The 25075-nt window shown below is 43.5% G+C and overlaps 2 protein-coding genes across 10 annotated transcripts in view; both read left to right on the top strand.

Moving 5' to 3' along the window:
• The window catches only part of sptbn4b (spectrin, beta, non-erythrocytic 4b), a 95819-nt gene extending 77023 nt beyond the window's left edge, over positions 1 to 18796 (top strand). For 2 of the 9 annotated variants that reach the window (XM_075473023.1, XM_075473030.1), the window contains 9 exons: positions 119 to 257; positions 460 to 544; positions 1303 to 1499; positions 2521 to 3557; positions 4310 to 4370; positions 5999 to 6255; positions 9122 to 9292; positions 11954 to 11996; positions 12790 to 18796. In XM_075473023.1, the coding sequence (XP_075329138.1) occupies positions 119 to 257; positions 460 to 544; positions 1303 to 1499; positions 2521 to 3557; positions 4310 to 4370; positions 5999 to 6255; positions 9122 to 9292; positions 11954 to 11996; positions 12790 to 13071 (2272 nt within the window). In that variant the 3' untranslated portion in view covers positions 13072 to 18796. Of the gene's footprint in view, positions 1 to 118; positions 258 to 459; positions 545 to 1302; positions 1500 to 2520; positions 3558 to 4309; positions 4371 to 5998; positions 9293 to 11953; positions 11997 to 12789 lie in introns of those variants that run through there. The other 7 variants (XM_075473024.1, XR_012770292.1, XM_075473025.1 and 4 more) reach the window with 7 other exon arrangements.
• Positions 18797 to 19834: 1038 nt separating this feature from the next.
• LOC142388110 (uncharacterized) lies at positions 19835 to 25069 on the top strand. The gene is made up of 4 exons (XM_075473018.1): positions 19835 to 20413; positions 22167 to 22507; positions 22588 to 22666; positions 22753 to 25069. Exons 1-4 carry the CDS (start codon positions 19996 to 19998, stop codon positions 24345 to 24347), a joined length of 2433 nt encoding a protein of 810 aa, XP_075329133.1. The 5' UTR covers positions 19835 to 19995; the 3' UTR covers positions 24348 to 25069.
• The last annotated feature ends 6 nt before the right edge of the window (positions 25070 to 25075 follow it).

The following is a 25075-nucleotide window of genomic DNA, read 5'->3' as shown; positions in this document are numbered from 1 at the left end:
ATATGGGATGTCATACAGCTTCATGTCAAAAGAGGCGAACTATCCCTTTAAAAGCCAAGCAGGTGTTGGTGTTTGTCTCCGGTGAGCTAACGTCCTGTGTGCTCTGTGGCTCCTGCAGGGACGTGTCCTCAGTTGAGGTGTTGATGAACTATCACCAGAGCCTGAAGAGCGAAGTGGAGGCTCGCAGTCAGAGCACTCTGGAGTGTATCGAGATGGGGAAAACTCTGCTGGCTGCTAGAAACCCTGCAGCTGAGGAGGTGAGATCCTCATCGTTGTAACTGGATCACTACATTGCAATGAAAACGTCACATTTTTCCAAAATGAAATGAATCTTTTTGAGAGGGTCCAAATCTCTTGGAAGCACTTTTATCTGTTAATCAGCATCTTCATTTTTCAGTCACGGACCAGAAAAGAGAACTGACCGGGCCTGAGTCTGATGTTTCTGCTTTTAAATCTCAGATTAAGGAGCGGCTGGACAAGGTGATTGCCAAGCAGCATGAGCTGACTGAGAAGTGGGACAAGCACTGGGAAATGCTGCAGCAGTGTGAGTACAGACATGGCCCCAAAATCCTCATCTTTCACTCATCAAAGCAGAACATGTTGAGGACATCACTTTCAGATCCTGTTCATCTGCTGTAGATAGTTCTTTAGGCCTGACACTTCTTCTTCTGTCCTCCACTTGTCCAGTTTCCTCAAATGTTTTAAGGACACACTGCACACCATGCTGAGATATGCCAAGTTTTCAGCTAACAGCTCTTTGGGAATCACCTTGTTGCTGCAGAAATCCTGTTTTCTGTCTGTCACACTGTGTTATCTTTGCTGTTTTTCATAGAGGAAACTAAAGAAATGAACAAATGATGTGTCTGTGTGACAGGCTGCTGGTAACAAAGTGCCTAAAGATATCATTTAACACAGGTTCTTTGCTAAGTTGTCTGTTATGTGTCGACACAACACTGGTTCATCCCTTGAGTTAGGAGCCTTTTTAAAGCTTTAATGATTTATTGGTCAGTGTTAAATGATCAGGTACAAGGATTGGACTTAAAATGAGTGAAAAAGCAGCAAATGTTCAAAGAAAAACTTTGAAAGACCTTCAGAAAGCCTGAAGAACTATTGATCAAGACCACTTTAAAAGAAAAAAGAAAGTCTGAAGGCTAAATCTAAAGAATTGAGGGGTGGGTGAAGACTTTTGTCCGTACTGTGCATAAACACAAAGAAAAATACAAAAGGGGAGAACAATTGATGAATTGAGAAGTTAACGTACTTCCTTTTGAAACTTCTTCTCGTATCTTTCCTGCCCCTCAGTGTTGGAGGTACATCAGTTTGCCCAGGAGGCCGTGGTGGCAGAGGCATGGTTGACAGCTCAGGAGCCGTTCATCAGCAGCAACGAGCTGGGCGGGAGTGTAGATGAGGTGGAGCAGCTGATTCGTCGACACGAAGCCTTCCGTAAAGCTGCTGCCACCTGGGAAGAGCGATTTAGCTCATTGCGACGGCTGACCACGGTAATCATCATCATCACCACTGTACAAATGCATACAAGGCCTGAATCAGTGTCTACATTTAACCCTCATACCTGATTTAAAAAACACATCTTAATTTCTGAGAAGGGGACATTTTTGTCCCCTTTTAAAACAACTTAAAAACATCATATGTTAATATTTTTTTCTGCTTTTTTTTTCATAGATCTTTTATTTCACTTCAGTTCTGATCATAACTACCAAGTTTTCAATTATTTTCAAAAATTGAACCCTTTAAATACTGGTTTATATGATGTAAACTTCAATTTCTGTAAAAAAAAAAAAAAAACACAAAAACTGCTATATTTTCAATATATAGAATGCAAAGTGGAATTGTTGAGCGGGGATAATTATGGTCTGGGATATGTCAATGATTAGCAACAACATTGATTTTTAAGGATTTTTCATTTTTTTTGCCATGTCTGATTTAAAAAAAAAAAAAACTCCTTAATTTCTGAAAAGGGGACATTTTGTCCCCTTTTAAAACGACCTAAAAACATCATATATGAATATTTTTTTCATAAATCTTTTATTCCCTGTATCCTGATCATAATTACCAAGTTTTCAATTATTTTCAAAAATGTAACCCTTTTGATGCCAATTTGAACTTTTTAACCCAAATTTTAAGCCTTTAGGTGCCAGTATTTTCAAAATATGGAATGCAAAGTGGAATTATTGAGTAGGGATAATTATGGTCTGGGATATGTCAATGATCAGCAACAACATTGATTTTTAGGGATTTTTAATTTTTTTGCTATGCCTGATAAATTGCATTGTATATGATGTGTGTTTGAAATTCGAAAAAATAGTCAAAAATGCACAACTGGACAAAATATGATGAGTATCACTATTTCCAGTGTGAAATTAGAGGAGAAAGTACACCCCAAGTGGACAAAAATGTCCCCTATCAGGGATTAGGGTTAAGTTCTGATATACCTAAATTATTGCCTAAAAGCTGCTGATTTAGGAAGAGATTTTAAAGCCGTTTCTGTTTCTGTTTGTCCAGGTGGAGAAGCTGAAAGCAGAGCAAAGTAAACTACCCCCAACGCCTCTCCTGGGTCGTAAAGTCTTCCTGGACCCCTTAGATGCCTCACCCACTCCATCCACTCTCCCCCGCCTCCCGATCTCCCCCGTCATGAGGCAGACTATCTACGAACAGAATGAAGCTAGCTCCCCTCCGTCTCCTTCGCCTGCCACGCCGACACCTTCCCCATCGTCTGTGGTGCGGCGACTGGGGTCAACAGTCGCCAACTACACCCCTGTATTGAATGGCGCCAGTTACCGCCAAACCTTGGAGGCCCGGCACGGGGGCGTAGTGGGCGTGGCCGCAGGGCTGGGCCAGCCAGCTCCCTCGTCAATTGCATCTATCGCCACGGCAGCCATGCTAGTCTCAGCCAACCAGATGCGAGAAAGCGTCAGCACGGTGAGAGACCAGGCCCCAAAAACGATGTGTCACCTTCAGCCAGTGCAGGCGCTGAGGGAGCAAGAGGGGAAATCGTCCCCGTATCTACGGCAACCCAAAATCAAACACTTGGACGATGCCGTGACGCCGCTGCTGGTGGCCAGCCGGCTGGAGAGGGTACGGGGGCGGGAAAAGGACGTGATGATGGGGGAGATGGGCACAGAGAGAGCAGAGGTGGCGGTGATGGCAGAGGTGGTGCTCCAGGAGCCGAGCCGGGAGCGCCTGCACAGCGAGCCCACCAGAGGGCCCCGGGGATCCAGGACCGATGTGTTTGGCCACGCTGAGCCTCAGGTCCAGACGCACGCACATCCCCGGGACCACAAGTTAGAGCGGCAGCTGTCCAGCGAACAGCTGATTCAGGCACGCCGGGACGAGCTGCCTCAGGAGGTGTGGAGGGAACATGCGGAGAGGCGGGAAAGACGGACTTTAGAGAGGCAAACGTCTAGCGAACAAGAGGGCCACGGGAGCCACGGGGGCCACGAGGGCCGGCGGAGAGAGCGGGACAGGCACCGGCTGGACAGACAGGAGTCCAGTGAGCACGACACTGGGAGGGAGCACTCAGACAGACGCTCCGCAGGAGGGTGAGACTCTGGCTGTGTTCGAAACCGCATACTGCATACTCATCGATCAGACAGTATGCAGAGCGTTTACCCACAATGCACTTCGCTCCTGCCCGAGCCGAAATCAGCCGGCCTGAAGCTGATTTCTCTTAAGCTCTAAACTCTGTAAACTTTAGCAACATTTGAAACATTTTCAGGCAAGAAAGTAGTCGTTTAGATCCCCAACGTGTTGAAAACTTGACAAAATACCGGCTATTTACAATTTTGTTCCGACGAATTTGGCGCTACTAAAGCTAGCCGCAGTGAGCAACGCACTTCCGGTAATTTTCACAAAAATAAAATACCCGTTGCCTTTTATCATAGGGTAAGCCATTACAATACAATTGGTGCTTTTGTTTTGAAAACAGGAAGTGAACCTACCCTCGTTGTAGCTAGCTTGAAACTGCCGTTTTGACAGGAAATGAGGATCGGCGACGTCACGTTACGTTGCATCTTGGGTAGTTTGAGTATGAGTAGTAACCTCATGATGCATACCCAACATTTCGGCGAATCTAGTATGCATCCGGGAACTTAAAAAAAGTTAAAGTTAGTATGAGTAGTATGAGTAGTAGGAGAAGTATGCGGTTTCGAACACAGCCTCTGAGGTTCTGGGCTCTCTTTTTAGGTTGGACATCACAGCTGGGTTTCTCTTACAAGCAGGAAAATAAACTCACCACTCAGTGCTTTTTATATGAATTCCAATCAGATTTTCTAATTGGTATTTTTTCCCACAGAGAAAAGAGAACCACCATGGCAGATATTGTAGAGCAGCTGCAAGAAAGGGAAGCAGCACAGGTGTGAAGATTTTGTGGCTGTTTTTATATTTCAACTCGAGACAGAATATCCAGACAGAGAAACGTGGGTTTGTTGGCTAACATACACAGATCGGCCATAACATTATGACCACTGTAGGATTAAGGATATAGGCCCAAACTGGGATAGTTAGCATCTTCACGCTGCACTTCTCGTGGCTTCAGAACTGGGCGATGGGGCGGTGGTGGCCCGGTATGCTGAGTCATGTTTCTGTACACCTTATGGATAACCGTATGGGTTTCTTAACGGGATAAGCTTTGGGCAATGTTCTGCTGGGACGCCTTTAATTTGGGTGTTCCTTTGACCAACCCACCGACCTGAAAATCATAATTGAGCAAAACAATGTTCCTGATGGCAGGGGCCTATTTCAGCTGCACCGTTTTTCCTGCTTACAGCAAAAATGGAGTCTGCTGTGTTGACTTGGCCTCCACATTGTCCTGATCTCATTCAAAATCAGCATTTTTGGATTATATGTGGAGGACGTAAACTGCCATAATCTGAAAGAAATACAAAAATATTTAATGGGCTGAATAAATGAGTTTATATGATCAAAAATGTGAAATTTTTGCAAAAGTTATTGAATAGCATGTGAAATAAATGCGTTTTTCAGCTTTGATTTGTGTTAATGTTGCTATTTATTTACTTTGCTGCTCAGTTATTGGTTTTTATTCATTTTTGTATTAATTCCATTTACATCATATTGAGCTATTTATTCCCTCCAAATAATCACTTTCTTTATGTTATTTTGATTTCGCCACACATTTTTTCATTTAATTTTTAGATGTATTTACTTCTCTTTTGTTTCCCCTTTGCATTTTGTCCCCCTTTTTATTTCTCCAAGCCCATTTATCTCCATGTTTTCTTTTTAAATTTCCCTCTCTCCATTTTTAATTCCTTCTTCTTCGTTATGCAAATTAGGTGGGGGGGGCGGTCTTACAGCGTGTAATGGACTGATCTTTTCACCTCTTGGTTGATTATCAAACTACACGGATCACGTTTCAGAAGGTGGTGCCTGAAACCAAAAGGGGTAAAAACGGTACTTTCGCCACCGAAACTACGATACAGATGTGTTATTAATGCAGCAGACAAACACAGTTTCTGTTTCCTTGGTCGCCGATTGGTCTCCTTAAAATATAGCTGTTTTTTATCAAGTTTGAATGAAAAATGTAGACTGTAGGCCGCTGTTCTGACTGCATGTTAAGCTAGCCGCTAACACTGTTAGCATCCCACGCTTCTGGTCTCTGTGGCTGTGCTCGTCCCACATTTATTATTTAATTTTAGTATTGATTTGTCATCATAAACTTTTTTTTAAACATTTGTCTCGGATTATGGCAGTTTCAGTCTTCCATACATGGAGGCCACTGATGGCTTAGTGCCAGATACACCTGTACACCTTCAGACGTCTGTGCTGTTTTAGAAGTAAAAGGGGGACCGACGCAATATTAACCAGTTGTTCATAATGTTATGGCTCATCTGTGTAGACTGTATGTGATCTGTCAGTCAGCCTAGTTAAATGGTTTAAACAGTTTAGAGTCTTCTCTGATTGCAAAGAGTAAAAAAGAAAGAGCAGTTTTAACGTGTAAACCAACCACAAACCTCCCTACCCTCAGGCCCGTGGTGAGGTGCCCCGTGTGCCCAACGGGGTACCAGAAAAGTCTTCCCGTCCCGACCGGCCTCGAGCTCGAGACAGACCCAAACCACGACGCAGACCACGTCCCAAAGAGCAGGGAGAGACCACACGGAGGTCCAGGTCTGCTCCAGCCCAGAGCAGCCCAGCAGTCCCCCAGCCACCAACACACACAGCACACCACGAGGGCTTCCTCTTCCGCAAGCTGGACATCGAGACCCTGAAGAAGAGCACCAATAGGTGGGTGTTCAGGGTCATAATGATTAACTGAAGTAGATGATGAAGGTCATAGGTGAGGAGGGTGTCACAGTTAAGGGACTCTGCTAGTTATATGTTTATTCTGAACCAAATAGTTGGATATTTGTCTGCATCTCATGACATCACCGCCTGTTCCGTTCACTGATTGGACAACGGCAACAGTGGCATTATTTTAGCATGCTAAGCTAACTCACTCGAGACCGAGGCTGCGACATGTTGAAGAGGTGCATGACGGACACTGGCACTGTTCACACTTACTCTTTAAAAGTTGCTACTTCAACAAAGTTTCAGCTGAAAAAAGTTAACAAAGAGTGATTAAGTCAGTTTGTACGTTTGTTGTTTGGTGCCTTTGTCCATATTTTAGCGGTTTCTCGATGAGTTATTAAGACGTAGAAATTTAAAACGGCAGTTTTCAATGTGTTGTGACGCTAGGAAAAGACTCCAGTGTTATTCTCACAACAGCTGCTGAATATCTAATGAATGTCATTGCCCATTGTTATACAGCATGAGAAACCTTCATGCATGACGCTTACGATGCCACCTGATCTAACACGTGCCCACAGAATAATACACAGCAGAGGTGTTTGGGTCACTAGCAGACTGGCTGGCTGATGATTGCAGTGGGAGCTGAAAGATGAGCTGCTGGTCAAGCTTGCATTAAAACACTCACCCACCCACCCACACACACATATACACACTACCCCACCTCCACAGATGACCACATTGCTTCCTGCAGAGAGACACCAGGGACAAAGTCTGTCTCTTCACTGCCCTCTGGTGGCTGGGCTGACCACGCACAGCTAAAAGCTCATCCAGGTCCAGCAATGGATGAGTCCCACTCAAGGCAATGGATGAGTGTGTCATATGTACATGTCCTGTTATGTACATTGCAAGGTAAAGCTTAATCCTGAATGGCTCGAAACAAGTGTGAATCTGCAAACTGCTCCTCGTGAGGCTGATTTTATGCCCTCTGTTTAAACACAGAGAATGAAAGAGAATACAGTTAGCCCCTTAAGGAAGGCTTGAGATTCAACTTGTCTCTGTTACATAAGTTGATGTGCACATTAATATTCTGGTAACACTGAGAATAACAAAGAGTTTTTGGATATGGTGCATGTGGAAAACGTCCACTCTAGTTAATGAGTCATAAGAGTATTTCTGTACTCACCAGTTCTGAATAGCTGAAAAATGCGAATCATGGGGCATTGCAGGGCACTTTATGTAGCGAAAACCAACATTTATCAGAGAGAAACCTTCAGATATCCATTTTAAACAAGCAGGTGTTAAAATCCTTGTTTAAATTCTGTAGATAAGTGATGTTAAAGCCACTGAGAAAGTGACACAAACTGTGGTCATCGTTCTCTTTTCGTGTTGTGAAAACACTTTGAATAAACCTTTATTCAACAGAAACAAGTTTCCATTAACGTACTAAAAAGTTTATAATTTGATTTGCTTGTTTAAGAGAAGATTTGGAAACCTTTCCAGCTGCTTCTGACCTGCCAAAGATTGCAAGTGACTCACTTTCTGTGCCCGGTCTGAGCCAGAAGACAAGAAGAATTGTTTCCAGGAGGTTCCTTTTCAATCCCACAAAACCGCATTTTCGTGTGGACAAAAGGCCAAAGAGCTCATTAAAAGCTTACTTTATAAAAGTACTACGTCTCAATCATTGGCTTTAAGCGTTCCTTGATGAAGCATAATGTTAATTTGTTAAGTTGTACTCACATTTTGACTTGAATAGAAGCAGATTGAGCTTTAACGCGGGGCTACCCTGTGATTGGTTCCCGGTCAGATCCAGTTCTTGCTCATGAAAATCTAAAAACTGAATTTGAGACTTCAGATCGGAGGAGCTAGTTTTTGCACCAAATTCAAGAATACTTGATTATTTTTTTTCCTGAGGAGCTCTCTGTCCCCTTTAAATGTAACTCTGCTGTAATAATAATAATAATAATAATGGAGCCAATATTCACAATGTAGACGCTTTATCACATGCACCTGTTGTTCCTAATTCTGTTTCTGTCGTTCATTAAAGTTTATCATATCAGGATATTAAGCTGCACACACAGTTCACTCTGAATAATACCTACAGTATTTTGCAAATGTTTCAGGCATTACAAATAAAAAATGTCACTGATAGTGTTGATTTATCAGTTAATTGGAAAAACTTCAGTGAAAAGCAGAGGCGCAGAGTTTTTTTTAAGGTAGCTGGTCTTTTTATGTCAGACTGTCTCCTTCTTTGTGGGGCGGGGGATAGTTTTCTACTGTTAACGGATTCTCTCATGGTTCAGATTATTAACGTGTGAAATGCCTGAACGCTTTGCAGAGTACTGACTGAAATGTTTTGTGCATGTAGTCACGCTCTCAGAGTTTGGAAAAGCAGCATGGATGGATGGACTTTTAACTGGTGATGTTGCCAAAAATGACCTTTAACCAAACTCCTCTTCTTCTTTATCCTCTCTCTTCCTCTGTGCTTCTGGCTGCTCCTCTTGTCTCCTCCAAGGTAAGTCACGCATAAGCCTCACACAGACGCACACAGACTGTACGTAGACTCCCTCCCCATCCCTCCATCCCCACCTCCTCCGTCTGGTCATCCGTGTGTTCGTGCGATCATCTGTGTTTGTTCAGCAGTGTGTTTCCTCCTCCCTTCTTGGGGCTGGTCCATCCCGCCTACCTACCTGTCTGCTCTGGTCAGGTGAGTGAGGTGTTAGCTTAGCAGCAGTGACTCTGCAGCTCTTCCTGATGCCTCGCAATGTCCCCCCTCCCTCCTCCTCCCCCCAACCTCCACTTCCCCACCTTCCCCTCCCCCTTGCTCCTCACTTCCACCCTCCCCTCCTGCCTACCCACACCACAGCAGGTCATGGGTCAACCTCTACTGCGTGCTGAACAAAGGGGAGTTGGGTTTCTACAAGGATGCCAAGAACACCACGGCGTCCTACAACAACGAGCCGCTGCTCAACCTGTCCCACTGCCACTGCGACGTCACCAACGGCTACAAGAAGAAGAAGAACGTCTTCACGCTGAAGTGAGGAACGCTTCGTGTCGTGCTCGTTTTTTCCTTTTCTGCTTTCACCTTTGATATTTGTGGAGGATTGTTCCCACTTCTCGTGGCTCGGTCACTAAGGCCCCGTTTACACGATAGGAAGACGCAGATATTTTCCTGCGGTTTGGCCTCTCATTTACACCAAAACCCCGTTTTTATCACAGAAACAGATTATTTCTAAAACCTCCGGCCAAAGTGGAGATTTCTGATAACGCCGGTTATGTGTTGCCGTGTCAACTGGGAGAAACGGCGTTTTAGGTTCTTAAACGTCACATTATGCGCCAGAAAATGCTTAACGGCATGCGAGCGCCTTATGTTTACAGTTTGTTTGGCTACTGATCAGGATTATCATGGATGATGTTAAAGTTCTACTAATTTTTACGTTTGTGCAAACGATTCTGGCCTTATTGCATTTGCCACCCCAAACCTGCTCGCACAGTTCAAAATAGAGGAGCACCACTCTTCCGTGGCCGCTCCTGCGTCCAGTATCCACTGACTGTCTATATTTCCCTCTTACTGCCTTCAGTTTTGTTGTGATGTTTGCTCGCGTTATCTCCTCCTTCACATGAGGAAAGTCCTCGATTCTGAGGATTTTGATTGGCTTGCATGGCTTTATTCCTTTCCCTACACAATAGGTTTGGCATAGTTATTATGGCGCTTGACGGCGTATTTATGCGGGTTGATGTAAATGACAAGTTTTTCGAAAACGATGTTGTGTGCACGATGTTATTATTGAAAACGGAGGGGGGGAAATATTCGTTTCTCTAAATACCCGTCTATGTGTAAATGTGGCCTAAGATGGCAGCAGAACTTGACACTGAATTTAGCTCGAAACAGATCAGCTCCATCAGTTTTATCATGAGGGCAAATCCAGATCACGTCTCGTTTAACTTTGGTAACAAACAGACAGTGACTGGTAAGGCAAGTTTATTTGTACAGCACAATTCAACTACAAGGCGATTCAAAGTGCTTCACAGATACATTAAAACAGTAGAAATAAAAAGCACGATTTAGATTTTAAACAAAAAAGAAAGAAATAAGAACAATAGATAGAATCAGATAAAATCAGAAGTTAAAATGTGATTAAGTTTTGAAACACAAGCTTCAGATTTGGAGCTTTATTCAAATGCAGCTGAAAATAGGCGTGTCTTCAACCTGGACTTAAATACACTGAGTGTTTAAGTCCAGGTCTTATTTAACCTACACTGCTATTTTAAAAGCCCTGTGGTGCAGTTTGCAGTGCGTCTTACAGAAATGATAGCAGTTATTTACCTCTGAAGGGGTTTGTCAGCCAGACTCTGGAAGTAACCACAGACTGAGAGCTAAAGCCGGGTCCACGCTCGTCCATGTCCGCGTAAAGCAGCTGAGACTTTGCAGATGTGCTATTTACAACCTTTTGGGTCATCTGTGCTGATGCTTCTGATGCTTTTAATCGGTCAACAGTACACAGTAGAGGTTTGGATAGTAATTGTCCTCCTTGTTTTCTTTTGTATGTTGCTTTGTTTTCCTTCCTGGCAGATTGATCCATTGCTCAGACACAGAGACTGTAACTCTTTAATGTTTTACAGAAGTTTTATTTTGTGTAGTTAAATGCATCTAAACGAACAAAATAAGTGATTTTGATGCATTGCACCACTGATTTTACCCGTCCAGTTCAGTTTACTCATCATGCTGGTGGAGCACCTCATCAAAGTCTCGGAAAGTAGCCCAGATTCTTTTTATACTGATTATTTCAGACTGGTCGTTATAAATCTATGATTGTAAATTCACGCTTGGTTTTACCATGTAGTGTGAATACAACCATGTTACCTGCAGCTCGAGCAGCACATGATTCTATCTTGGTTCAGGCAGCAGAATTTATATGAATGGGTCTGAGCAGGTGAGCCAGAAATTAGAATGCATTTCCAGGTAATTTCAAATTAAAAATTTAATTAAAAACAGTAAATTTCAGGTACAAAAAGGGTCATGGAAGGGAGGTTGTACTTTTGAGAGTACCTGACCCTTTGGGCCGGACCTTGCAGAGCAGAATATTTCTAATTGGTTGAGTATTCCCAGAGTTTTCCTGTCTTTCTGTCTCAGTAATCTCAGGTCTAATATCCACAATAGCTCATACAACCTGTTAACTTTAAGTTGTACACCAGGAATAGTTTTTACTGTTTGTCAACACAACATTTTTAGCTTCAGAATCAACATGGAGACGGAGCACTGAGACGTTAATCTCTGATCTCACTAAAATGGGGCTGACGATGACTTCTTCATGTTTCTCTGTGGCGTGAGAAGCAGCTGTGAGGCTACAGAATGAAATTCCTCCGATTGTGACAACAAGGCCGTAAATAGTGATAATCGGAGTGATAAAATGTCAATTCCTGGATTTTTTTTTACCAGTTTTGCCCTCAGACACAAATGAAAACACCCCAAAACCCACAGAAGTATGTTACAGGGACAAGTTCTGAGTTAATGTACTACGCTGTGTTTGTGCTGTAAAACAGACTGAATACTCCCTCCTATAAAAATGTTTCTCCTTTTTATGTTGAAGTTCACCATGTGAACCTGAATCTTATCCAGCGGTGCTTTAAAGCTCCTGTAAATGTATCCTCTGGTCACATTGTTGAAAGAAGTTGAACTTCTTTTCTCTCGTTGCAGGACGAAGGATGGCAGTGAGTTTTTGTTTCATGCAAAAGATGAGGTGAGACGTTTTCTTTTCCAAACCTTATGATTCAACAAAAAGGAGCATTTGTCAACACTTAGGCTGTGTTCGAAACCGCATACTACATACTATATACTTGCAAACTGCATACTCCCATACTACATACTGCATACTCATCGATCAGACAGTATGCAGAGCGTTTACCCACAATGCATTTCGCTCCTGCCCGAGCCGAAATCAGCCGGCCTGAAGCTGATTTCTCTTAAGCTCCAAACTCTGTAAACTTTAGCAACATTTGAAACATTTTCTGGCGAGAAAGTAGTCGTTTAGATCCCCAACGTGTTGAAAATCTGACAAAATACCGGCTATTTACAATTTTTTTTTCCCCACGAATTCGGCGCTACTAAAGCTAGCCGTAGTGAGCAACGCACTTCCGGTTATTTTCACAAAATAAAATACCCGTTGGCTTTTATCATAGGGAAAGCCGTTACGATACAATTGGTGCTTTTGTTTGAAAACAGGAAGTGAACCTACCCTCGTTGTAGCAAGCTTGAAACTGCCGTTTTGACAGGAAATGACGATCGGCGACGTCACGTTACGTTGCATCTTGGGTAGTTTGAGGATGAGTAGTAACCTCATGATGCATACCCAACATTTCAGAGAATCTAGTATGCATCCGGGAAATTCTCGCTTACACGAACTCGCATACTAACTCAAAAAGTTAGTATGAGTAGTAGGAGAAGTATGCGGTTTCGAACACAGCCTTAGACACCCATTTCACACATAAACCTCAGCTCAGTCCTCAGTCAGCTGACATCCGCTCCCATCACAGGACGACCTCAAGGCGTGGGTGACCAACATCACCAACAGTATTTCGGAGCACGAGGAGATTGCCAAATGGGGTCAGCCCCAACCAACTACCTCATCCACTGACGAAGGGACGCGGCAAGATGGCAGCAAGGCGGACAACAGGTCAGAGCGAGGCGGCGAGCGCTCAGACCGGGCGGACCGAATCGAGCGGGCGGAAAAAGAGAAGGAGAAGGAGCGGGAGAGAGGAGAACGGTCGGAGAAGTCGGACGCAAAACGTTCTGAGAAGTCCAGTAAGAAAAAGTGAGCGGGTTGACGGATCGGTTGTGACTGAAGTATATGAACTTTAGATGGGAGGCGGGGCCACGGACAGGTGGCGAACGCCCTCCTCATTCACTCCGCCTCCAGCACGTTAACCAAGCAGCTGTGTTTGGATGGAAAGGGAAACTGACCCCGGCTCACTCATTGGACGGACAGGACGGATTTGATTTCGGAGCAGAAGACATCTTTCTTCCTCTCTCTCTCGTCTGTGTCTCTGCTGGAAAAACACGAGTCACCGGCGCCCCGCCGATGGCTGTTTCCGAGAGCTGCAGAGGGCGGAGCTTTGAGCTGCTGAACCCCGGGTCACGGAAACGGGCGAGGGGAACGGGACACGCATCAAGTTAGTTCGAAGGCTGTTCGCTGGTAGCGCGGTATAACGTAGCTCATCCTGTTCCATGTTGGTTTTTTCTATGAGATGAGCTATAACTGTGTGTAACTCTTGTCTGTTTGTCCTATCTACTGTATCTATCTGTCTGTTGGTAAGTTGAGACATCCCGCACTTTGTCTTATTACTCCTCGGAAATCGAAAGAGAATGAAATAATGCCAAAATGTTTCACAGACAGAGGTAGACTTTTTACGTTGACCGTGTTCTCCCATTTCATCCCCATCCGTCTGGAGGGCCAGCCGCGAAAAAGAAAAAGAGGAATTTAAACTGGTTTTATTTCCATTAACAAGCCGGACTCCAGCTCTGGGCTGATTCTTGGGAAGTTGGTGGTTGAAGACAAGAGAAGAGTAGAGGAGGCGACCAGAGTGAGGAGCCTCTGAAAGAGAAAACTACGGAAATAAGTAAAGCCAAAGGTTTCAAATCCAGACCCGTCATTATATTTTACGTGTTTACGCAGCCTCCCTTTTTTCATATAGAACTTATTTTTTAGGATTAAAGATTCTTCTCTGGAGGATTTCTTATGTTATTTTTGTATAGACAGATGTTCTGTGACAGCTGTGCACAGAGGAGTTAAAAACTCTGGTTCCCAGGGGCCTCATTCATTAAAATGTCATTTATTTTTTCTTTGGTTAAGAAATAAAACAGAAACTATAGAGGCTAAGATTTACATTTTGATATCTCTAACAAAATACTTGAACCTCATCGTAACCTGCTCGTTTCGCCATCAAAATCAGCGTTTCGTAAATCACGTTTGGCTTTGGTCATAAGCACAAAATCTGCATCTGGCATGTTTTAATGAATGAGGCCTTCGGGGTAGAAAACAGGCCTCATCTACTCTTTTATTCTCTAACAACATCAAACTTCTGCTTGGATATTCTCTTTGATTTACTCACACAAATCTGTTGCATCTGTTTTTATACGGAATCGTACGAGTGTGTGTGTGCTGCTGCTCTCCGCTCCCAGGGTCTCCATAGCTCTCAGGTTATTTATGCTGGTGTGTTTGCTTACCATCATACGTTCGCCCCCTCAGATGTCACCTCAGTCTTCCAGAAACATCCGCTCCACAGCGCAGATCCACGCACTTTTTTTTACGTCTATCTGCGTGAAGACCCCTCATTGTTCCCCACAAACTGAACGCCCGACCCCGATCCTGCCTCTAAACCCGATTCTAACGCGGAGGTCGGTCCTAAAACCGGTCCACGCAAAGATAGGCGCACGGATTCACGCACACACAAAATGCATTAGGATGTGAACAAAAAAAAATGTTAAAAAAGGAAAAAAAAGAATTAAACTAACCAAATATTTACAGTGGGGGGGAAACTTTGAGAGATTGCATGTCTTGCCTGGAGAGGAATCGACCGCGCGTCTAAAGAAGCTCGTCTTTGCAGCCCAATGATACTGTTTTCTGTAAATTCACCACAAAGCCATAAACGACATGAAAACAATGACTTTCGGAGTGCGATAGGCTGGTAAATCACGCTGGAGAATATTTCGCAGCAGCAACTGTGGAGGCCGATGGGCCAGTCTGTTCAGACGGCAGTTAAAATCCTACAAAACAAAACTACATTTCAGGTGTGAACGCTGAGTCAGCATCACTGCTACTGTATCCTCACTGCAGTTCTGCTATTTTGGATTCATTTATCTGTCATTTTTTTTACTTTAAGTCCAACTGAAAGTCACATGCACAGTTGTTTGCATGAATATCTGTTTTTGAGACATACTCAAAGAAACTTAAAGGGTTAAGTTTGAAAGTCCAGGAGAAGTTCTGGGTAGTTGAAGGTTTCTCTTCATCGTTACAGTCTCACAAAGGCCTCGATTTTTAAATCGCTTTTTCCAGCCACGTCGTCTTTGACTCATTGGGCTCCTTTTAAGACGGTGTTTTATTTTAACTATTCAAGACCACTGCTTTGAAAACACGCACTGTTTATCCAAAGCAACTTAAACTCATATCCCAGGTACACAGGTCGTGTAAAGCGGTCTCGCCAGAGTACCCGTACTGGGGGTTGTACCTCTTAAAGGTGGGATTTGAACCCCAGGTCACCCACATGAAAGGCAGCAATCTTAGAGATAGCCAGAGATGAGCGACGGTCACGGCTCGACTGGCTTATTTAGTTGGACAGACTCTGAGGAAACATTCGAGACATCCGGCTGCTTCGAGCTTCCTCTGATGAGGCTGCGGTTATAAAATCAGGATTTTATTAGAGCAGAGCGACAGTCCGGACATGCTTCATGTGATTGTGAGTTGACACGTGGGCTGATTTTCAGTCCCAGTTTCATGCTGGAGTGAGTCAGTCTGTCTGGTTATGTTAGTCTGGATTCCAGAAGCTTTATTTTGTAGCATATTGGTCAGAGTAACATGTTCACATGTATTTTAGACTAGCACTAAAGTATTTTAGACTAGCGCTAAACGTGCTCCCTGAGCGGCCACAGCTTCGACGCCACAGTTCGAGTTTATTTTCTCGATCCGTCATCCTCCTGCTGCCAGGAACAGAGCTAAGACTGCCGGCCAATCTGACCATTTTATTTCTTTAACCGATAAAATGTTGGAAGGATTTTCAACCGCAAACAGAAACCTGTGATTTCAGTTGGACTTTGAATAAATGTTATGCAGCTTTTATTTTTATTATCTATGATAATTTCTAAATTAATAAAGCCCTCAGAATGTCCTTTATATCTTTATTTGTATGGGCAAATGATCAGTTTAAGCTTGTAATGAAAATACTACTGATTAAAACTATAAGAGATCTTTTTTTTAAATCTTTTTTTTCAGGTTTTCTATCAGCGTCGTCAACATTTATCTTTACCTGCTGGCCTCATTTCTGTTTATCACTTTAATACATGTGTTTCAGATGTAAATGTCAGTTCAATGCAGTCATTTACATGCACGTTGGAGACAGCAAGCAGAAATGAATTTTCCATATGAGCATAAATTCCACATAGTGACACAGAGCAGTAATCTGCCGACAGATTAGGGTGTGAGCAGCGTATTAATCACTTTTCGCTTCAGTTGAAATCCACACGAGGCAGAATCAGCAGGGTACACCTAACCGAATACATGACGAACCATTTTACTGTGTTATGGTGAGAAACACGTTAAACATCGACACAGATGTCCAGATTTGGTTCAGAAACCCTAAAGCTGATGCTTTGAATGAGCCTGCCTGTGTGCATCTTGTTCACGTCGGCCTGTCAGCCCAAGACGTAACAAATAAAACACCTGAAGCTTTGTTGTTGGAAATGTTTCCGTTTCGATCAGCGTTTCATAAAAAGTCCTTAATGCGGTAAAGAAAAGAGGACGCTTGCTTTCTGCGCCTTGATCAAAGGTGAAATCATGATTTTAAACAGATGCGTTGCCATTCAGCCACTGACATAAAGACACTTCAGTTTTCAGATGTCGCATCTTGTACACCAAAACCACTCAGTAGTATGCAGTAAAATGGAGCCTGATTTATGAGGATTGTATGAGGATGTGTTCAGGGATTTATGCTGTTGATGATGATGTCCATGGTAGCATTGAGACTTTATGCAACTTTTTCTTTGCACTAGGGACGCCGGCCTGCTGCAGAGCTGAGCTCAGATGGTCAGTGGTGTTGGGGATCCGGCTGAGGGGCATCGAATCCAAATTAAATTTTCACCGTGACACGTAGCAGTCTGCGGACTTTGCAGGATCAGTCGTCCAATCCGAGACGAGCTGGAGTGGATTTTATTTTCTTCTCCATGCTCTGGTGATTAAATGTCAGCCGAGACGAGTTGTTTTCTAATCAATTAATCATCACTTAAACCAAAAAAATCCCATCATTCTCTTGTGTTTGACATGATAAACCGATCTGTGGATGTCAGACGTAACATGACAACATCCTCAGTGACTTCTTCTTTCTTATATAAACCAATTTATTAATGATTTGACCATGAGAGCCTTCCTGATTATTAGTTGCAGTCCTCATTTAAACACTGTTCTGACTCTTGAGTTGAATCCTCCGTAACTTCTCTGTTTTCATGTTACCACTCAGGAGTAGAGCAGAAGCCGCAGGCATCACGGTCATTATTGATCCAGCTGCGACTTGTTTCACCTTCCAGATAACAACCGACAGTCAGCCTCGATCTAGTACTCACACATACGAACACACACTGCCTGAATGCACGATATAATCAGAAAATATTTAGACTTTCAAAAGGGCTCAGACGATACTTAAGTATCATTTTATTTATTTGACATTTTATGTGTTCTGAAGACAATCATTGCTGCTAAACTTAAACACTTATTGATAAGAGCATGAGCTGTTCAATCAGTTTTTTATCTATGATGACACTTATTGGAGGGTTTCTATCTGTAAAATACCCAGTTTTCACAGAGAATGATCCGTCCTCATAAGAATCTTGTTCACCATTAGCTTCCCATGACACTTTTAGTAATTAATATTAATAAAACAGATTCAGTTAAAGGGCTTAAACCACGTTTCTGTGTACTTTGTGGGATCAAACCGTGTTGGGGTTTCAGTTTTCTGGTGTGGGGAGAGATCAATGTGCAAACAACAATCTGGACGAAATGGACCTGTTCATTTCTGCATAAAGATAAAGAAAGCACAATGTTGTCTCGACATAATCTAAGCAACTATAAAGGTGTCTTCAGATAGCAGATGAAAGCGGTTCAAGAAACGGTTGTGATGTCGACTTTTGCTTGAACCGACGCAGGAGACGCTCCCAAATTTAACGTGCTCCGTGTAGAAGTGGACGTTTTGACACCAGCCAAAGACGAAGCAGTAAAACCTGAGAATACTTTGGTGTTTCAGCTGATCCGCTGCCACGGTTTCTGCCCTCCAGGAGTCCCGAGCACCACTGTCTGACCATCTGCCCTCAGCCTGCCTCTCTCTGTACGCCTGCCTACAGCAACCTGATAATGTACCAATATATTTGCTCAGAAATATTTTCTGTAAAAAATAAAAGTAAAGAAAGAGAGAAAACCCGTTTATCAATGGCGATGCTGGGAAAACTGCCCCTTGTCTCTGCTGTGTTGAACTTTTCTGAGTCTGTGGTGAAGTGTGACCATTGATTTGTACCACAGGACAGGTTGATCCACACCTCCACACAAACACGACAGGACAAAGAGGTTGCATGAAAGACATTGTCTCTATTTCAGTACTGCTGTGCATGTCTTGAAGTCCCATCTCTCCACTATACAATCACTGTAACATACCGGGGCGACACAAACTACCAACATGGAAAAAGGTGAATGAATGAACCAATAATGTATAAAATGATCAGAACCAACTGCGAATCATTGGCTCTGTACAGTTGTTTCTTTGAATTGATAAATACAGATTGTGATAATGAAAGATTGTTTGTCTTTTTTTTTTAAGCATTTCAGTTCCTTTCTGTGCTTTGATGTGAATTGCATTTTGTTCCCACTTCTACTCTGGAAACATCAGCCACTAAAGACCAGGAAAAGACAAACAAACATAAAGATAGAGCACAGTACTGTTTAAAAGTCTTACGCCACCCCTCATTTCTTTATATATTCCCATGAAATAGTGAAAAAATAAGCTAAATTAAATGTAACTATAGTATAAGGCTCACAAATGTCTCTAGTGTTGCTTTAACATGTAGGTTTTTATGGAAAAACTACATTAAGACACATTATATTCTTAAAGAAGATTTTATTTTCTTATTTCTAATGATTTGTATTGTTGGTTTTATCTTTTCTGTTACGGTCTTTACTTCAAATGTTTGGAAACGACGTTTAACGTCTTTCAGCACACTCGTTTCGACCTTTTAGTGCATAGGTGTCAAACTCAAGGCCCGCGGGCCACATCCGGCCCGGCTTGCAATTATATCCGGCCCGCAAGATCATTTTATATTATTGTTACTAATGGCCCGGCAATATGAAGCGCTGGTAACACGATAAACTACAGATCCCATATAAAATGGCATAAGAGCAAAGAAAACTGCATGTTTTGATTCGTTATTTGTTATTGCTGAAAAGCACACATTTTATTTACATTTCCAGGTTTTGTTTTGTTTTGCAGCATGTTCATATTTCTAACTTGTATAATTTTGAGTGGATATATTTTTATGGAGAGCAAGATATTTTAAGTTATTTAAAGTTTAAGTTTATTTATTCCAGAATAACATTCCTGTCAGTTTTTATTCATATTTATGTTCAAAAAACATTTAGTTTTAGTGTGTTCAGTAAATGTTTATTCTGTTCGGCCCGCGACCTAAAGTGTGTTTTGAATTTTGGCCCCCTGTGCAATTGAGTTTGACACCCCTGTTTTAGTGTATTTCTTGTCCACTGCTTTTATTTTGAAACATTGAAATGACACCGGAAGCGGAAACGACACACGGAAGGTTTTGACATGCGCAGAAGCTACCATGTAGGGCAACGGACGCCACAGTGTGAACGCGGCTTGAACGGTTGTCGTAGTGTTTCAGGTTAAGCTGTGACCTTTTTAAGTTTCAGGTTTAGGCTTTAATATGCGCTACGACGTGCCGGACACTACAAGCTGACCTTTGAGTTTCAAGGAAAAATGGAGGCGCGCTTCGGCAGCGAAGTGGCGTCGATTGTGGAAGTCGCCATCCAGGCGACCGTGTCTGTTTTCAGGGACGTGTGGGCTAAAGAGGCGCCACACACGGACTGGGAAGAGGCGAAGCTCGGCGAAATCCAGGAAATAGAGAAGTGCCTGGTGGTTCAGATCCACAACGTTTTCACGGAGTTCTGCTCGGAGCTGTGCGAGGAGAACGAGGCTCTGCGGGCCAAAGTGGAGCAGCTGGAGGATGTGCTGCAGAGGAAAGCCGGGCAGCTGGAGCACGAGCTGGAGGCCAGAGTGGGGCAGCTGGGCAAGGACATGGAGCAGCTGGAGAAGGAGCTGAAGACCATCAGTGAGGGCAGCACCAAGACGCAGGAAGACTCGACCCAGAGCATTCTGCTGGACGAATCAGAGACAGGTGAGCGGTGTGACGATGACACGAAATTAATCTGAGTCATACTGAATCAGCTCCGAGCTGACCCCTGAGTCCGGCAGCCCTAACCCTGTCTGCAGACAGGAATCCCTCATTAAGGTGGCTTTAAAATGCCCAATAACATCTAAATACAGCAATACAACTGATTTATGTTGGAGCAGTGGGTGACTCCACTCATATATTCTGGGATTGCCCAAAAATACAGGATTTTTTGGAAGAATATTCAAAAGGAAATTAAACAGATTATGGGCATTAACCTGCATCTGGAACCAGCACTTTACATTTTGGGTATAATTCCTGACAGTATGACAGATAAGAGCTCTAAATATTTACTGAGAATCCTGCTGCTGATAGCAAAGAAGACTATATCAGCTTCCTGGTTGAAACCACAGCCTCCAAGCATAATGCAATGGAGAGACAGGGTAAAAAATGTGTTTATCATGGAAAAAAATCACAGCAAGACTACAGCTGAAAACAGACATGTGTAATAAAAGATGGTCATTATTAGTACAGGCAATGCCGGGACTCTGGTTACCTCTATATTCTTGTTTTTCTTATTTTTTTATTTTATTTTATTAATTACAGGAGAGTAGGTTCTTTCTTTTTCTTTTTGTGTTGTTGTTGCTCTCACCTGTAAATGACTCGTACTTTGTATGGTTGTTTTTCTCACTTGTAAAGTACTCATATTAACGCAGAATGCTCGTTAGGGCATACAGAGCGAAGAAGAGGATTGGATTAGCGGAAATATGACGTAAAGGTGCAAAACAGTGACTGAAATTTACAAAGATCTAGTCAGTGGAAGAAAAAAAAGAGAGAGAGAAAGGACTTTTAAAGAACTTTAATCAAGTATAACTGCATATAATATACACCCCTCTGTGTTAGTTGAGTTTGTGTTTGTATGTATGTATATGTCAAATTAAAAATCTGTAATAAAAAAAAAAAAGCCCAATCTTTGCACGGTTAGTTAGATCAGTAAAAAAGTGATAATTGTTTTTTAACAATGGGACAACCAAGATTTTTACTACTTGCAAATGAAAAGAAAACCGTAAACACTTAAGTTTCTTTCTCTTTTCATTTGTATGATAGTATAACCCTTGTTATTAAATGATAATCCACATACATTGTGCACAGGTCAGATATTAAATCTAACTTGAACGTGCAAATACTGTTTTCTTTGCATTTAGACCCATGTTCCAAAGTTTCAGCTTTCCCCTGCTGCAGATTATCGTGCAGTTCTGTGGAAAAGTCTCGAGCCACCCCCCACCTTTTTATATGATGGCAGGAAAACAGGAAGTGGGTTCAAAGCTTTATTGAAAAACAAATATGGAGTGAACAGTATATAAAGCCAGAGTTTGTCCAGCTTTAACAAGCTTGAAAGTCAATATTTGGTCTGAGCTCCTTTATTCTCCAACACAGCCTGAACCCTCTTAGACAAGCTTTCTGTGCCCAAAGATACAATTTCAAACAGGTTCTTTGCTAAGTTGTCTGTTATGTGTAGACAACACTGGTTCATACCTTGAGTTAGGAGCCTTTTTAAAGCTTTAATGATTCATAGGTCAGAGTTAAATGATCAGGTGCAAGGACTGGACTGAAAGTGAGTGAAAAAGCAGCCAAAATCCAAAGAAAAACTTTGAAAGACCTTCAGAAAGCTTTGATCAGTAGACGAGAACATCTTGGAATTCAAATGTAATTCAAGAAAAAATGTTAAGTGCCATTATGTATCTGTCTCTGAACACAGGAGGACCGGTCTCAACGGATGAGGTGGAGCAAAACTGTGACGAGAAGGAACCCAGCCCGAACTCTCCTCCAGTACCGATAGGAAGCACCGAGGTGGTCCACTGCTCGCTGGCTCTCCCTGTTACCGTCTCTACACCCGCAGCCGCCCCGGTGGTGTTTGTGGGCAGAGTTCCCTCCGCTCCCGCGGTGCTGTTGGTGGCTGCCGGTCAGGCCGTCGCCCAGCCATCGGCGTCTTTGTCGAGCCTCCCTGAAACAACGGCAGCCCCCCCTGGGTCTACGCCTCAAAAAGCCGCCAGTCCAGACTCGAGCCCTGTCAGTGGTCTCGACTCAGAACAAGAGAAGGTTTACTGCCTCATTTTTAAGATTATGTTGTGCAAATATGTCTTTTTCTAAAAATGAAACTCAAGTTATTTCCTTTGCAGACGATACAGAAATCTTTGGAGGAGGAAACCTTGCGGAAAACGAGACATACAAGGAGGGCGACGAATAAAACTGAAAGAGGTAGCATAACTCGGCTTAGAAAGAAGCTGAATAGGCAGCTAAATGCAAATGATTATGCACTAATGCTACACACACTTTTCCCTCAGTGTCCCCTGATAACGCCCCCGAGGATAAACAAACCAGAATGGACGAAAGGCCGGGCAGAATTCTACGAAAGAGAGAGTCTCAGACCGGGAAGCGGTTCTTCTGTGAGCACTGTGACGTTGGTTTTCATTGGAAAGGTGACCTGAAGAAACACGTGAAGACCCACAAGAAGCCGTTTCCTTGTGAGCAGTGCGGCCGAAGTTTCCTCGAAAAGAGCTCCCTTGAAAATCACCTTTTGCGGCACAAGTCGAGCAAAGTGCCGCTGCCGTTCCCGTGTCCTCAGTGCAAGAGATCGTTCAGAAGAGAGCCGTCGCTTCAGAATCACCTCAAACGCCACCAGAAGTCCAAACCGCCGAAGCCGTTCGCCTGCGATCAGTGCGGGAAAACATTCAGGATTCGTCCGTCTCTGGAAAACCACCTGCTGCGCCACGAGAAGTGGAAGCAGATGCTGAAGTGCCAGCTCTGCGACAAGACCTGCAAGACGTCGGTCCAGCTGAGGTGCCACATGGCGGTGCATTCGGAGGAACGCCCGTTCAGCTGCGCCACCTGCGGGAAAGAGTTCAAGAGCAAAGACACCCTTCGCTTCCACCAGATGGTTCACACCAACGCCAAGAAATACAAGTGCACAATGTGTGAGGAGTCCTTCAAATACGCCCACTCCCTGACCGTGCACAAGAGGAAGCACACGGGCGACAGCCCGTTCGTGTGCGACGTGTGCAACAGGTCGTACAGGACGGGCACCGCTCTGAAACGCCACAAGGTGGTCCACACGGGCGAGAAGCCTTTCACGTGTCACATATGCGGAGCGAGGTTCAACCTCAACAACAACCTGAAAAGGCATCTTCGAATTCACACGGGAGAGAAGCCGTTCACCTGCCAGGAATGCGGCAAGAGCTTCTCCGACAACAACAAGCTGAAGTCCCACATGCTCATCCACGGCGCGCGAAAGCCCTTCATGTGCGACCTCTGCGGGAAGACCTTCCTCTTCAACTGCAGGCTGCAGATACATCAGAGGTACGTGCACGCCGACAAGAACCAGGAATCGGACGGCACGCACGGCCTGTTCCAGACCAGGCGGCAAAACAAGTCGCTGGTCAAACCGTTCAGCTGCAAAATATGTCTGAAGGGCTTCAGCGCCGCGTGCTCCCTCAAGCTCCACGAGAGAGGCCACAGCGAGCACAAGGAGTTCAACTGCAGCATATGCGGGAAGGCCTTCCACAACAAATACTCCTTCAGCTACCATCAGCGGAGTCACTCGGGGGAGAAGCCGTTTGTGTGCGACGTGTGCGGGAAGAGGTTCTTCCACGCCGCCAGTTTGAAGCAGCACGAGCGCATTCACACGGGGGAAAAGCCGTACAAATGCGACCAGTGCGGAAAGGCCTTCAGAACGGACGGGAACTTCTACAGACACGTGCGGATCCACACCGGGGAGAAACCGTTCGAATGTATGTACTGTCACAAGAAGTTCCACCAGTCCAATCAGCTCAAGTCCCACCTGCAGATCCACACCGGGCAGAAGCTCTACTCGTGTCAGCAGTGCGGCCGCGGCTTCTCGGATTCGAGGCAGCTAAAGAAGCACAGCTGTGACGGCTCGTAGGTCATGTGACGCAATGGTCAACTAATTGAAATTATAGTGGGCATTAGTATCATGCGATCCGCTCCCTTTGTGTCCAAAAATGTTGTTAAGCTGAGCTAGTTGTTACACAGAAATAACCTAATATTTATAATCTGTTCTTGTACAAGATTGACTTGAAGTTCATGCGTCAAGATTGGAAAACAGCAGTAGGACAAGCCCGAAACTTTTGCTTGTAACAGTTTGATCGTGGGAAAGGGACATTTGTTTTCACTTCATGTAACGCAACTTTTCATTGCCTTTGACATGTATGGGATTATTCCTAGGTGATAAATAAGAGGAAACATAGCACTCTGAACAGGTTAGCAGCGTTGTGTGGCATTTATCAGCTTTTCTTACTTTGTTTTAAAGGCCTGGTGAGAAACAATACTGTTTTAATGGCTATTCAAACTGTCTAAATTACTCTCAAACCTGAAATAGAAATATTCAAGGTTAAAAGTGCTCAAACTGCTTTTTTCTCAAGCTGATTTGATACTAAAATGAAAAGGAGTGTCTTCAATGTCTTGTCTTTTTTTTTTTTTTTTCTAAATCCAAACAATCCCACAGATCGCTTTAAGATGTAATTATTTTTCAAAACGGAAATTGACGGTGGAAAATCACTTTCTATTGTACAGTTTTCTGTAATATGGCAATCTATATATTTCGTTTCCTCCCTGTTTTGCCATTAAACACTTGAAATTAAAACATATTTG

This window comes from Odontesthes bonariensis, chromosome 9, assembly GCF_027942865.1.
Source record: "Odontesthes bonariensis isolate fOdoBon6 chromosome 9, fOdoBon6.hap1, whole genome shotgun sequence".
Lineage (NCBI taxonomy): Eukaryota > Metazoa > Chordata > Actinopteri > Atheriniformes > Atherinopsidae > Odontesthes > Odontesthes bonariensis.
Note: the sequence above shows the minus strand (reverse complement) of the source record. Positions and strands in the feature narration are given on the sequence as shown.